This window comes from Opisthocomus hoazin, chromosome 15 (genome assembly GCF_030867145.1).
Source record: "Opisthocomus hoazin isolate bOpiHoa1 chromosome 15, bOpiHoa1.hap1, whole genome shotgun sequence".
In the NCBI taxonomy this organism is placed as follows: Eukaryota; Metazoa; Chordata; class Aves; order Opisthocomiformes; family Opisthocomidae; genus Opisthocomus; species Opisthocomus hoazin.
This window is the reverse complement of record NC_134428.1, coordinates 8,151,450-8,167,326: the sequence shown is the minus strand read 5'-3', so window position 1 is coordinate 8,167,326 and position 15,877 is coordinate 8,151,450. Positions and strand designations below refer to the sequence as shown.

The window sequence follows — 15,877 nt, the reverse complement described above, 5'->3', positions numbered from 1 at the left end:
GCGGAGTACGTACACATTTGACCAGGATAGGCAGGCAATGCTTTTTCATTTCTCATAAAAAAAACCCACTCTTACTAAACAAAAAGCGTTACTGGAACCAACTTTTTCTCTTACTAGAAAAATACCGCTTTGCAGCTGTTTTGTCAGCAGTAAATACACTGTTACACTGCGCTCAAAATCACGCCCTTCGCCTGCTCACAGGGAAGTGGGTAACTTGCACTTACGTTAACCGTATTCTAGACCATTCTAGTAATTTCCATCAAAATTTTAACATTTTGGATTAATATAGTCTGTCATTTTCCTGCATGTACAGAATCACGGACATGGAGAAACCAGGCTTTTACAACTAACTGAACAAGTTTGCTCATAATATTGTTAATGTTGTGAGAATGTTCCTCAGTACAACTATGTGTCTCAATTATATTAATCTATTCATCAGATTTAAAAACAACTTAATTAAAGCAACCACTGAGCACATGCAACCTTGTTTGAGAAAGCATATTTGAAAAGCAGATGCTTCTCCCTGCCCCCGTGCAGCTCCAGTTGACAAAATGAATTAATCAGTAAGAAGGAAAATGCCGTTTGTCGCATACAACTTACACCAGCTACCAAATGCTTCAGGTAAAAGAAAAGGAACACCGCAAAAAGCAAATACGGCAGGTCTGTACTGCCACAGAAGTTTTTCTTTCAAAATTTAAAGGAAATTTTAAATCTCATTTAAAAAAAAACAACCACTGTATCATTGTAACCCATATTAACTTCCAGCCTGTTACTAGTATCTTTTCTTAGCCATATACCATCATTTACCAGGCAGCCTAACTGCCCCTCAGTGGAAGTTTTGCCTTCTATCAGATTTCCCCCCCCTCCCTTCACTGGATGTTGTCCTTTGAACTTTTACTACAGCTGGTAGGAAATACAACTCCTGACCTGTGTTCCTTATTTCATCACATTGCCTTGGCCACCTCACACCTTTGCTTTCTGACAGAAGCAGCTGTCATCTGAACATGTCAGTCTCGCTCGGTTTTTCAGTGGGTTTCATATCACTTTCCTTCCTTCAGAGAAAAAGGTACCGACTGCACTAATCCAACGCCACGTGCGCTAAGGCGTTGCATCAGTCTCCCAAAGGCCAAGCGTGAAACGCGATCCCTGTTGCTCCCCTGGCCACTGTTTTTGGTGTCCCAGCCAATGGTGTGCTGGACGGGGTACTGTTCGACTGGAAGTTTCACTAAACTGCCGCTGAACACTACTCAGACGTTCTAATAGGTGTGACTGACTGCCCAGAAGAGTCGGTAAACACATCCAGGAGAAGTGACAGCGTGAGAACAGAGTAACAGCAATTAGCCAGGTGACTCCATGAGTAACAGGAAAATTGCTTTGGCCCAGTTGATGGCAGTAGCAGCAAAATCCTAAAATATTTTTTTTTAAATCTATCCCAAATAGATGGGTTTGCTGTTACGAGCTGTCCATTACCGAGGCTTCTCGGGGTCACTGCCAATGCCTGCGGCTGCCGCAGCTCCTAGTTCGCTAGTATTCCGTCCGTCTCTGCCGGGAAGCCCTGAGTAGCTGCGGTCCCCGATGTTCATCACAGCCAGAGACGGGGACGGAAGGCAAGCTGGCAGCATGTCTGTGGCAGGACGATGTGTCAGGACCTGCATGGTGCCGCCGGCGGGAAGTCACAGTCACACAGCGAGCCTCCAGCAGCCACCATCCCGTTGTGGACGGCAAGCGCTCGAGCTGGAAACCCTGCGCTGTTCTGCTCTGTGGCGCGCGCATCGCCATCCCTGCTGCCTGTCGAGGCGCCATGCGGCTGTGCCCGCGCTCACACACCCTTCTGGGGTTGCGCCGGTGGTGCGCAAGGGCACGTTAGGGGTGCGGAGGCCTGTCTGGCCTTAGACCGGTGTGCTTCCACCTGCACCTGCGCTACCCTGCGTTCAGTGCCAACACAGCACCTCACAGAGCGGGGGTTAACGAGGGCGTGACAAACCCACGTCTGTCTCTGCAGGCTTTTTGTCTTTCGGAACCAGACCACGTCGATCTTCTACTCCTGATTAAAGAGGAATGATACAATGCAGAAAGCAGAGCATCTTAATGCAAAAGTAGAATCATCCTTCAGTATGGTCATGAAAAAACATGTTATTTCTTTGATGTAAATACCATTCCTTACAAAAAACCCCTCCCAGCTGCTCTCCAATAGTAAGACGACGTGACCAAGAACAAGTTCTTGGTAAGTTCTGTAAAAAAGCCTTTGGTTTTCTCTCTCCTCCCTTATCCCAGCAATGCAGGCCTCAGTGGGACCTGGCGGGGGCCGTATCCTGGAATGTCATAATGTCGCAAAAAAAGGGGAAAACAAAACACACACAAAATCAATACCCCAGATTTCAGGGGTCCCGATTGCCTGGACAACTGACGGGAAATGCACCGGTCTCAGTGCAGTAATAAAAGGTCTGATGAACTACCTGGCACACGCGAGCAAGGAAAACGTCGCGTGGCAGGGAGCGGCACTGTGGCTGTGAAACCGCGGCGGCAATATCTTGTCCTAGGTGTGACACGAGGAGAGAAGAGCCAGGAAGGGAACGGAAGCAATACGCGAAGACTGCACCACGTACAGACCCCCCCCGCAAGACTGCGCTTGGTCGAGGGACGGGTAGAAACTTCTGACGACGCCAGCGCTCCCCGCGGCCGGCGGCTCTGTGCCCTCCTCGGTAGGCAGGGCGGCGGGCAGCAGGCAGGGCGGCGGGCAGGGGGCGGCGGGCAGGGGGCGGCGGGCAGGGCAGTGGGCAGGGGGCAGGGCAGCGGGCAGCAGGCAACGGGCAGGGGGCAGCAGGCAGGGCAGTGGGCAGGGGGCAGGGCAGCGGGCAGGGCAGCGGGCAGCGGGCAGTGGGCAGGGCAGGGCAGCGGGCAGGGCAGCAGGCAGCGGGCAGGGGGCAGTGGGCAGGGCAGGGCAGCGGGCAGGGCAGCGGGCAGGGGGCAGGGCAGCGGGCAGCGAGCAGGGGGCAGGGCAGGGCAGCGGGCAGGGCAGCGGGCAGCGAGCAGGGGGCAGGGCAGGGGGCAGCGGCCCCCTCCCGGCGGCAGCTCCTCCCCCGCCCGGGCGGCAGCGCAGCGTGGGCTGCGGCGGCGGGGCCCGGCCGGGACACAGCGCGGCCCTTTATAGCCGGGCGCGGCGGCGCGGGGCACAGCCTGCAGCGCGCTCCCCGCTCCCGCTCCGCGCCGCCATGGCCCCGCGCCGCCCGCCGCTCCCGCTGCTGCTGCCGCTGCTGCTGCTGCCGGCCGGTGAGTGAGTGCCGCGCCGGGCGGAGCTGCAGCCCGGCGGGACCCCGGGAGGGCAGGGCGGGCGGGCCGGGGCCGGCGGCGGGAGCGCGGGTGCGTGCGTACCGGCAGCCCCGCAGCGCTCGGGGCCCCCAGCCGTCGCCGCGAGAGCCCCGCGGGGCTGTCCCGAAGGTGTGAGCCCGGCTCCGAGGGGAGCGGGTCGTTACGGGACCCCTGCCTCACACCCGAGCGCGGCCGGCTACTCACCGTGCAGCTATTTAATTATTTGCTTTGTCTCCTACGTCCTATTTATTAAGCAGTATTAAAGGCCGGCTGTAACAATTTAAGGTCCATTTCCTCATAGGTTTTCTGAGGGATTCATCGGTGTAGTATCTGAACCTACTTATTTCTTCCACACTTCTGCAAAGCTGTATTACCATCCCTCTTTTTCAGAGAGGGAGGTGGGCTGACACAAAAAGCACCCACTAATTTTAGGTTGCCGGGGTGACACGCTAGAACCTGATTTTACCTACGACCGCTTAGACTCAGGTGGAACTTCAGCCACCCAAAGGCTGGCTCTCACTGTGTAGCGCAGCAGTGTGCTACTCCCACGCCAGGACGCCCAGGAGGCTGGGAACAGACTATTGGCAGGCAGCAAGACCTGTCGCTCTAAGCCTGTTTCCCAGAATAGCATTCAGCTGCCTCAGAGATTCTCCTTTGTCTTCTTGCTCTTTTTTCCTACACTCCCACACAGCCTGCAACTTCACCACACCAAATCTTTCAGACGGGACAAGAGCCTCCATCCATTCTTGCAGCAGGCTCTGTGTGCAGGAGGAAGCGGGCTTGGGGTGGGGAAAGGCAGCCGCAGGATTCTGGAGCAGAAGGGAAGGTGCTTGAGCAACGGGGCCAGCTCCAGGTCCCACCAAGCTCGCTGACCCCGCGTGCCCCTGCTGCTCCTCCCGCAGTTTTGTCACCCCAGAGCTCATCCCTGGCACGGCATGCACCTCAGCAGGAACCCCGAGGAGGGCAATGCAGCCAGCCAGGAGCCAGCGTCACACAGGGCCGGGCGTCGCCCCGTCCCTAGGCAGCGGGACGCAGCGGGCCTCGGTGCTTGGTCCGCAGCATCGCAAGGGGCAAATTCATCCCTTCCGAAAGTTTCTCGTGGAGATAGCACAGCACTAGTCGGGACAAGAAGATGAGGCGAAAGAGGCCATTCCTGGTGGCTTAGGAAACACAAGGAAAAATCTAAGCAGGGGGGGAAAAAAAAGGTTTTTATAATGCATGCAGGTGACAGGTTTCTGGAGCTGCATCAGAACGCTTGCTTATCCCCGGGTTTCAGGCTCTGAGCTACTGGAGCACTACTGACTGTACAAAGGAAGTGTCACTATAGGAAATCTTACACATATTTAACATAAAGAAAAATAAGTTTCTGTAGCCTTAGTCTTTGAAAGAGTGGCTTAACATTTATTTTAAAACCCACAAAACATCCTAGACTGTATTAGATGCTAATGATTAATGTAGTTATGTATCATCATTATGCAAAGCTGTGCATCTCAGTAAGAATACAATTATATATCTGCAAAAAATAATTATGATATTTGCCTTGTGCCCATTGCACAGAGTAAGATGCTATGGCAAATACGACCTTTCACCAAAAATTCACAGGTTTCTGAAATTTTTTTTTCCCCTCTATGCATAGAGACATTTAAGGGACTGGATTTTTAAATATTCTTGTAAGCCATTCAGAAAACTAGGACAAAAGCAGAGTAGGAAGGTATAGTGGAAAACATCTTGCAAAGACATAACAACATACAGCATTTAGCACAGCCTGAACACCAGCTGCTGGGAGGAAAATTAGCTCTATCCCAGCTAAAACCAGGACACTGTCTTTGAAGTGTTCTTTCAAGAATGAGAACAGTTGAAACTTTAACAAAGTTCCAATTCCTATTATGCAATAAACACTGGAATTAAATATTACAGAAATATTAAAAACTGTAACAAGAATAGACCTAACTGCAAATTGGTTTTGTACACTTAGTTGTCCTTATTTCCTGTGACCTCTAGATACCAAAATGCTAGTTTGATTTTTTCATACACATTATAAAACAATGAAATGAAAACAAATGCAATCTGGTTCCCTCCCTTTTCCCCCACCCACAACATCATGTTTGACAGAGCTGCGCTCAGCCTGCAATGACAAAACCAAGACCCAGAGCAGGCACGGGGGGATGGCCCTGCTCTTTCAGGAACGCACAGTCCAACCTGTAGGAATACTCCTGTCCGCAAAGACAAATGCCAAGCCTTCATAAAAACCAACAAAACCACACGGAAGATCTCCAGACCCTACCTCCATCAGGCAGCATTTGGAAGCGTGCAGAATGCCACTTCACTCTGACCATACCCCGCGGAAGTTCTGATGCACTACTCTGGGAATGTTTGCTGTTGCCACACGCCACAGCTGCCATCATGGTGCTGACGCTCCTGCTGTCTCCACGGTTCTGGGCGCTCTAGGATGCTCTCCCGCTGCTCTCCTTCAGCTCAGGCCACAAAGCTGTTGGGGCAGAGACCTTTCCTTCGGTCACACGCAGAGTATCTACGGTACAATACAGCTGTGGTTTGTACCTGGATCCCCAGATGCTGTAACTCAAAGAAATCACAAGGATAGAAAGTTCACATCCTTTTCTTTAAGTTACATGGCACAATTCAAAGGTTAGCACTGGAGCTCCTCGGGGAGCAGACAGTTCATCGCTTCTACTTTACACGGATTTAAATCAAGGGGCTGGGATTTGTCCAAAGCTAGCTAACGACTCTCTGATGAAACCAGGAATGTGACTTAGAATTTCTAAGTTTCCTCGTCCTGTCTGTAGCTCTCCTACCCCACCCTTCCCCACCTGCCAGGAGCTGAAACACAGTGTAAAAATACTTCACTTTCTTCAGGGATTTCTTCAGAATCACTAATGTCACGCAGAGCAAACCCCACTTTGCCTTCAACCACTAACGTGGCTCCGTTGCTGGCTCGCTCCCAGAGCCTAGCCGAGTGTCACTAAACATGTCGGCGTATAAGCAGCTGTCGTGTGTAATGCTGCAGCCCTATTGCAGGCTTTTTTCAGCCGGGAATTTACTGAACCCGTACTGACAGCGAAGAGAATACTGCCGATGCTGTGGTAAAGATAAGGATCTGGTCACACTCCGGTGGGTGATTCTGCTACCCAGAGCTGAAACACCAGGGTGGGAGGTGATCATGTGCCAGTTCCACAGCGTGACTGGGATGCCGACACCTGGACGGCCAGGTCCCAGAGGCCCCCCGCTACACCTCATGTGCCCCGGGGAAAGCACAAGAGGGTGTTTCTGCCAGAACACACACATAACTAAACAGCAGATAACGTCCGGGAACAGGAGCCATGACACCATAGATACTGGTCACGAGCTTGGCAAGGAAGTTTTAGTGCCAATGGAACTGCTTTTAAACAAACCTGCAAGTGGCTATGTAGCCAAGGAAGCTTTTTTAACATTTCCAGGCGTGATTGCCATTAATCAGTGGCCAAAGATGCACGTGCAAGTTTAAGCACTCTTGTTTCAACACCTTCTCCTCTCCCTAGATCAAATGCGCACAGAGCAGGAGGGAACAAGATCTGCGAGTAGTCGCCAGTCAGAGAAGTACTAAAGACTGTCTGAGGAAGCCTAGCTGTCATCATAAGTAAGGATTAGCTACAAACATTCTTTCTAAAGCTTGTTTCACCATTTTCACATACAAACCAATTGTATTTCTTAATGAGCTGATTTCATGAGGTATTTAAATCCCTTTGTTTCATGGAATTACAAGTGCTGGAGGTCACCAGCATCCCACACACTTCAAATTACTCAGCTGTGTGGGGAACAGTATTTTTCTGGCACATCTTCCATTAGCTAACTATTGTTAATCACACAATCTATCATAACAGATTATACGATTATACAGATTGTATTATACAAGCTGCATAATCAGATAGTTAATCTGTGGGAAAATAAATATCCAAGCCTGTAATGACAAAGTCTAAATATTTTTTCTGCTGTCTCTCTCACAGATATTATCAGTTATTATATCTTAATGTCTTTCCCAATTTGTATCTGGTACTAGGAGTTACGGTTTATAAACTGTTCTCCTCATACCAAAATGAATGATTCGTTTAGTTAGTAAGACAAGTCTAATCAGCAGCCTTCCACTAATTTGTTTTGTACTCATCTTAAAAACTGCTGCGAATAGCTTTGGAGCCTGCCCTGCGAGGAAACGCTGCCCGTTGCCATTCAGGGTCTTGGATGCGCTAGCTCAAGCTGAGGGATGACAGAAGCCCTGAAAACTCCTCCAGTGTCTCAACGCTTACCCGCTGCCCTGGACCGACTGCTTTAGTACGGACCTGGGACGGTTACAGTAACGCTCCTGAACAGAGCATTGTTCTGGAGGAGTAATGGTGAGAATCCCTTCAACAACAACAAAACCCAAACAAAATGAAACAGAAAGAAAAAAAGAGCAACGTTTCTAACTTCCCTGGAGATCACTCCAAGCACTCGTCCAATTCCCTGCTCTGCACCGCCCCCCCCCCCCCCCAGTTATCTGGCTTCTTTGTCTAAAAATGAGGAGAACCAGAACCCAGTCACAGAGGACGTATCTGTTCAAATGTAGAGCATCACATGCTACAAACTGACAACACGGGCAAAATGGCACGTGATGGCAAGGAGAAAATGCCGCCCTGTTTAGGACACCTAATCTTGGCCGGTTCGTGGACCTGCAGCACAGAGCAGAGGGTAGCCCTTGCCAGTTTTCAGGCTGGACATGACTGCTATCTGCCAGGGCGTGCTGCCTTGACGGGAGGAAACCACTGGGGCTGTGCAGAATGGCGTTCAGCAGCCTGCACACCAGAGACTGGGGTCAACAGGGCCTGGGCCCGGCAGTGTGCCCCCAGAGCGTCCAGAAGAAAGAGGTGCTCTCTTCCAGTACCAACATTCATTATCAAAGTTTAAAAAAAAAATAAAAACTGTTTTACATCTGCATGTTTGATTCAATAAAAACCAAAAAGTTTTTTTCCCACAGTTTACAAAGGCACTCTCGGGGAAGCCCGTCTGAGAAATCGAAGAGGAATTGTTGAATTAGCCGGAGCCGTCAGATGTACTACGGGACGATCTCCTTTTGCCTACCTGCGTTATGGATGCTACTGTGGTCTGGGAGGAAGAGGATGGCCCAAGGACAGAGTAGACTGGTAAAAGTAACTATTTATCTGAGTAATTAAGTGCTGAATGTATGCAGATGACAGAGTGTGAGGATTAAAATATGAATTAGGCTTATTTAACATCCGCGAAGGAATAGAGTTTAAACACACCTCAGCCAGCTAAGAACTGGGAAGCGTTAAACATGCATTACTGTAGATGCACACGAGTCCTGCTTGCCTTCAACTCAGACTCTCATTGCATTAACACTGGAGTCACAGTACAGCTGAGGTTCTTTGCTGTGGCGCTTTGGCCAAGAGCTGGAGAACTAAAGCCTTCTTGGAGGATCTTTAAAGCTCACACACTCAAGCTATCCACAAAAGTAAAAATTAAAAAAAAAAAATTGCAAATGAAAAATCTTTTTATTCTACTACCATCCATCCCATGTCATTAGTATTCAAAAGAATACATAGAAAATTGTGCAAAATTCAACCTGTTTAAAAATAACTTTTGAGGAAAAGGAATTATAAATTCTTACTAAAATAATTCTAAACCCAGACCTTTGTATTCAGTACTAAATCTCAGCATACTGGCTACCGTCAATTTCATTTACAATTGAACATCAGCTGGCAGGAAGATGATTTTCTGAAATAAAGGTTTTATATTTTCAGTTTCTCATTATAATGATACATTTCCCCACCACATGTGACATCTCAAGTTCTGACATATCAGACAGATATATTGTAAATTAAAAGGAAAACAAAGGCCTGATACTCACGTTTAGGGTCGAATATATGGAAAGTTCAAATCTGGTTTTCTTTTTTTTTTTTTTTTCACAAAGATTCTGGTTGTGATTAGACCTAAAACTTTTAGAATCTTTGCCTCCCTATTTCGAGTTTTTGGATGTGTAATCTGTTATTTTAAAGACAATTTTGTGGAACACCGTTGCCACTTTAATAACTGGGACCACATACAAAAAGAAGGGACTGTTATTAGTTCCAGTCATCCGTATACCCAAAGATAACGATGGAGAATCTGCAGCCTGCCAGTCTTTCATTGCAGGCCCTTTTTTGCCACTTTTGTAAAAGTCCCATAGCAGGAGGAAGCTTCTTCTGCAGAAAACATGGCTAGAGATTTGTGGTCGGGGTTTTAATAGCTACCGACTGTTAAGAACAAGCCCGAAGTGAGTGTACTTACCCTGATGCATTTGAACAGAATCCAGAGTTGCACCAACTGAATGCAGAGGCAAGCACTCTTACCAAGTTTGATTGCCTAAAGTTTTGAGCTACCTTGCGCGCTGTTTACATTTAGAATTATGCCTGGAAACAAGTGAAAATACAGAAATACTTAATCTGAAGTAAGAACATCTGTAATGGAATTATTCAAATAATAGTTAGCACAATTTAGATTTTTGCCTGCCACTTATAAACTTTCAACTGGAGACAATCATATATTGTTTTCGTAAGATAAAATATGAAGTCCTTAAGCAGCTATTTTTATTTAAAATGCTTAAAACAGGACTAAAGTAATTCTAAGTGTCTTTGTAAACACAGGAAGATAGACTGCACTATGGCAAAAGCAGCTGTATTTCCTGGTTTATTTACCTTCATACTGCCAAAAAGACCCACTAGGCGGTTTTTTCTTGTTTCTATGTATGAAGTGGATGTATTGACTACTTCACGGGCACACACAGTTTAGCTGTTACATACTGCAGGATCTCTAAATGGCGATTCCTGTGGAATGACCAAGTCGTTATTTAATAAGCATAAGAAAAAACAGTAATTGGAAGTGAGAGCTCGCAGCATTAGCTTTTTCTATTGCAGACACAAATTCCTCAGGCAATCTGAACACCATCTAAACATCATGTGCCTGCTGTAACAGGACGGCTTTAGGCTACTAGGACGAAACGACACGACTGAATGTAAAGAGCTTGCGGATACACCTCATCCTTCCACCGAGCCAAAAAAGAATAAGCATAGTTAGTTTGCAGCAAAAACTTACCAGCGATCTAATTTCAGGTCCTTGTTACCTCCCCTGCTTGCTGTTCTGGGCTTGCAATGACTCTACACCAGAAGAGTAATCGTTTTTTTAAGCATTAAAATATGCCGTTAATGCTTACCTGTACTGTTCAGTTCCACAGTGTGATAGAAAGTCTATGAATTCATTGTCCCAGTTGTGACAAGAACAACTCCGAAATCATCCTTTTGGGTAATTTTCCACATTTTCTCATGATACTGAACCAACAGTTTTAGTTATATTATGGCATTAAACAGCACCTGTGCCTGTTCATGACCGAACATCTCACCCATGCTCAGTTTTTCTGCCACCATCTAAGGACTTTGCTCTAAGGCAACAGCCTAACAGATCTTCTTGTCCCTTCTCTGTTAGTAACTGTTACAACAGCGTCAATAACTGGCAAAAAAAAGACATCATTCATTATCTGACAGACTAATTGGGCATTTAATCTTTTTCTTGGAAGGGGCTAGGAGAGAAGCATTATTGTGTTTATAGTGTTTAAAACTGAGAATGCTGTAAAGGTTCCTTGTATTTTCATCTATGAGGAAGTTCAACTAGATCAATGTGTATCAGACATTCTCCTCATCACTGATTACATGAAAGAGTAATAATTTCTCCCGGGTGATGTTAAACAACTACCCTGTTCTGATTCCCGGGCAGGTAACTGTACATTTGTGTACGCTGTTTCCCTGGAGAAACATGCTGCTAAACCCCATCCAGATTCTGTGTCCGTAAATCACCACGGTTTGAGTTAAAGCAAACCCGTTTCTGCTACTCCCAGGTGTTGCTTCAACCACGACTGCTGCTATGGGAAGGCAGAGCAAGCAGGGTGTCACCCAAAGACAGAACGTTACTACTGGGAATGTGATGACAATGCTGTTGTGTGCGGTGAGTGAACGGCTCCAGATGGAGTTTGTTTGTTTTTTTAAAAAAAAACTTCTGTGATTGTTTCATTGACTTAGTAGAAAGACATTTTCTTAATTATCTGTAAAATTCTCATTTTACCATCCTTCCTGTTGTGACTTTTCTGCCAGGGTAAGCTGTGCCTCCAGAAAGCACAGCTGTGCCAACCAACAGGACGCAGTTTCTTCTCCTCTGTCCCCACCTGCTAACATACAGCAAACAAAAGTCTGATCCACAGGCCTCAGAAAGCCCTACCACAAAACCCCTTCTTTCTCCTCAGCCTTTATGTGTGTCGAGGAACCCATGTCATGCTACTCCCTGCAGGTCTCCATCTGGAGAGCATCTACAAACAGGAGATGAGAAAATTACAGCTGTTTAAAAAGGATCATAGAATCATAGAAAGTTTTGGGTCGGAAGGGACCCCTAGAGGTCATCTAGTCCAACCCCCCTGCAGCGAGCAGGGACACCACTAACTAGATCAGGTTCCTCAGAGTCCTGTCCAACCTGGTCTTGAATGTTTCCAGGGATGGGGCCTCCACTACCTCTCTGGGCAACCCGTTCCAGTGTTTCACCACCCTCATTGTAAAGAATGTCTTCCTTATATCCAGCCTAAACCTACCCTGTTTATAGTTAGCAGAAAATATTTCACACCGTTCCTAAGTTTATGACGGACAAGTTTTTGGCATACTTACCACTGCTTGGTTGCACAGCCCACTGCTAGTGGCTGCAATTTATGACTGAATTCACAATTGCAACTTCTAATTTCAAACACTGAGGTAATAAAGTATTTGATGAGTATGTTTATGTATGGAAGTAACATGTCCACATGCCATAAAATGTTAATTTGAAAATATTTACATAATTAGCATAGAAGTTGCATCAGATGGCTAACCACATCCTGATAAATTTTGTTTGATTGCTCCGAAATATGATGCAATATATTTGTCATGCTGGAGTATAAAAGAGGACAAAGATCTCAAAGAAACGAAAAATGTTTAACAGGAAAAAGCAGCATTTCTTTTACGTTATTTGTTCGCAGCTCCCAGAGTCATAGAAAATATTTTCCATTACACTTCAAAGACTTTTTGAAACTGTAACTTCTCACACGCCCCCAAAATTTGCAGGGTTTATTCTTGCTGTTGTTAGGTTTTTTGTTGTCAGGTTGTTTGATTTTTTTGGTTGGTTTTGTGTGTTGCTTGGGGTTTTTCCTGTTTGGTGTTTTAAATCAGGTCCTAGGTCAGTTACTTTGCATGTACTTTTATGCTACTACCTAGAATGCAAATCAGCTTGAGAACTGGTTATTATTTGCCCCACAAAACCGCAGACCCTTACATAAACTTGTCCACAACAGTGAGCCCAAGACTCTGCCTATCCTAGTTTAAAGGCCCTTCAGAGAAAACACAAACACCTCTCATTTCATAACCCAATTCAAAATTTGCCTGAGATGAAATCAAATGAAAGGCTTTGACACTATTTCCCTTCCTCCTTTTCATTCAACCTTTACTTTGCCCAAGAGCCTACCTCATGCAGAATCTCTACTTGCTCATTTTCTCCTCTGCTCCAGAAGTACTAAGCGTCTCCTCTCGCAAACTATCTAACTCTCAAGTTGCAGTCCACCTACAGAGGCTGTAAGGTTCTGCTCCTGTTCCAGTCCAGAAGCTGACAATATTTTAAAATACTGGCCAAGACAGTAGGCACGTCATCGAGAAAAAAAGCTGAAACAAAGTCCCTGGCATCCCATGGAGAAGATGAAGTCTGGAGCAATAACAAGAGAAAGAATAGTTCTTCTGCTAATGCTGGGGTTTTTTTATCCTATCCTGTTGTTCATGCTACTTACGCTATTCAGCAGTTCTTAGGGTAGCCAGTTGTAGTGTCAACACACGTACATCAAGAACACTTCCATTTCATAGCAGAATTGGAGTTCACTCACAAAACCGCACACTTGTTCTGCTCCTAGACAAATCTCAAGCAGAGATTCGGCTAAGCTTTCAAAATGTTAAATACTCAGACAAAATATAGTTAAAGATTCTTCAGTTTATAGCCAGCTGCAGAGAGAAAACACACACGGTTCTGGGTTGGCACAATAAAACCATAATATATTACTGTAGAAGAAAATGTTCATGCCAAGAAGAAACATGCATGCCAAGAAATCTGTTAAGTTACAACACTACAGTTATAAAACAAATATGGCCAGACATGGATTTTATTGTACCCAAATACACTTCACCTAACTTCTCACTGACTGCCTCAATAAAAAAGGTGGGCAATTTAAGCTGAACATGGAACATCTTTGCATCGCTTATTTCACATATATTATTTTAATGCTATATCCTTTAGTAGAATAAAGCATATGTGAAGTAGAAAATATCTTCCCAAACTTAAGTTTCACTAGAGCAACAGGGTGGGCAGGGAGGGTCACGTCCCACTTTCTAAAGAGGAATCACTTATCAGAGCTCCTTTGTTAAAGAATGTGAAGAAAAGTGTTTAAGTCTTTATCCGATTGTTATATTTTCACCTGCCAAGACAGCTCCACTGATTACCAGTTCTCGCTAAACCAAACCATGCTTGTACACTCTCTGTGGCTGAGATGTCCCAGCACAGAGCTCTGTCTAACGAACACCAAAGAACTGTAAGCCTTACTAAAGCTCAGCACAGCTCCTACTGCGCTTGAAATCCAAGAGCTATTTGTAGGGCAAATATGGAATGTGAGGTAGCAATTCTTGGCGAGAATTCAATTTTTTAATTACTTCAGACTAACACCAAATTTACTGTGTTTTCTTTCAGAATCACTAGAAGACGAATGTCAAAAAATGGCATGTGAGTGTGACCGTGAAGCTGCCAAATGTTTTGCGAGAGCTCCCTATCACACAAAATACCTTTTGTGGCCAGACTTCAGGTGTGGTGACATTCAGCCGTTGTGCAGGTATTAGATATATGACATCAGCCTTCATGAAAACTCTGTGTGTATTTAAACCTAAAGTGACTTTTTGTTTTGTCACCGTAGCGACAACAAATGATTTTCCCCTTTCTTGATCCTCCTTCCTGCTACCTCAGCCTCTCCACCCCAGAATGGCCAAAGTAAACATTTATCCTCTTATTTACCTTCTACAGGGCACGGACGAAAAGCAAGTTTATTACTTGTGTGTAAGCTTTTATTGACTCAATAGGAATTTGAGTTTCTCAGCTTAAGGAGTAACTGACTTAAAATTAATTTTGTTTATATTCGAAGATTTTTCAGGTGAATGGTATCGTTCACTGTAAACTTTTCACCCCCGTTCACTCCGCTGACTAGAAGATACAAATCAGACTTTCCCACTAACGTTTACCTTAGCATTTGTTAACTTTGAACGGACCAGAAGAAACGCATGAGGTGACAGTCTCAGCACAAAGAGCCCTCTCACCTATATTAAACACTTATTGTGAAGCCTAATTTAACTTTTGCATCTCATTCACCTGAAGTAGTTGTACCTGTATTAAAAAAATGCCTAATATAATTCATTTTTTCTAGTATTTACTTTTTAAATACAGTTTTCTAAGAAGTTGTTCATTCGATACGGCTCAAGCTTCTTACTGTATGTACACCTTGAGTTTCCTGTGGGCACAGGGGGAAGTTCTACCCTTACAACTTCAGAGCCAGGTTTAAAAGTGCAAATGCAAACCGTCACCAAGACAGGTACATGAAAAAAGCAGCAGTCACTGGGATCAACTGCCTTTTCCATAAGTGTTTGCTCTTGGAGAGCACGAGTTTGCAAAATTCAGAAGCGTACACACCTCATAAGCGTGTAAAGGTGGTTTTAGCTAGGGTCACTTCATAGTTCTTTGAAACCTTTGAGGAAGAGAACTCAGTAAGACAAATTGCTGAATAATACACTTTTTGACTTTCACATTTTCACATTCGTTTTTTCACTTTTTGCTGTTCAATATATTTATCAATGACATGGACAGTGACACCGAGTGTGTACCCTCAGCAAGTTTGCAGATGACACCAAGCTGAGTGGTACGGTTGAGACACCAGAAGGACAGGATGCCATCCAGAGGGACCTGGACAAGCTGGAGAGGTGGGCCTGTGTGAACCTCACGAGGTTCAACACGGCCAAGTGCAAGGTCCTACACCTGGGTCGGGGTAATCCCCGCTATCAATACAGGCTGGGGGATGAAAGGATCGAGAGCAGCTCTGCTGAGAGGGACTTGGGGGTACTGATAGACGAAAGGCTGGACATGAGCCGGCAATGTGCGCTGGCAGCCCAGAGGGCCAACCGTGTCCTGGGCTGCATCAGGAGAAGCATGGCCAGCAGGTCGAGAGAGGTGATTCTGCCCCTCTACTCTGCTCTGGTGAGACCTCATCTGGACTACTGCGTTCAGCTCTGGAGCCCTCAGCACAAGAAGGACATGGAACTGTTGGAGCGGGTCCAAAGGAGGGCTACAAAAATGATCCGAGGGCTGGAGCACCTCTCCTATGAGGACAGCCTGAGAGAGTTGGGCTTGTTCAGCCTGGAGAAGAGAAGGCTGCGGGGAAACCCGATTGCAGCCT

General features: G+C 46.0%; 1 protein-coding gene and 1 long non-coding RNA gene across 2 annotated transcripts; one reads left to right on the top strand and one right to left on the bottom strand.

Moving 5' to 3' along the window:
* The first annotated feature begins 3,152 nt into the window (after positions 1-3,152).
* PLA2G10 (phospholipase A2 group X) lies at positions 3,153-14,844 on the top strand. The gene is made up of 4 exons (XM_075436133.1): positions 3,153-3,270; positions 8,315-8,480; positions 11,225-11,331; positions 14,131-14,844. Exons 1-4 carry the CDS (start codon positions 3,213-3,215, stop codon positions 14,274-14,276), a joined length of 477 nt encoding a protein of 158 aa, XP_075292248.1. The 5' UTR covers positions 3,153-3,212; the 3' UTR covers positions 14,277-14,844.
* On the bottom strand, positions 4,709-11,228 carry LOC142363212 (uncharacterized). Its single transcript, XR_012765565.1, has 3 exons — positions 10,032-11,228; positions 9,625-9,746; positions 4,709-5,839 (listed from the first exon to the last, which is right to left on the bottom strand). It is a non-coding gene; the product is annotated as an uncharacterized LOC142363212 (long non-coding RNA).
* Positions 14,845-15,877: the final 1,033 nt, after the last annotated feature.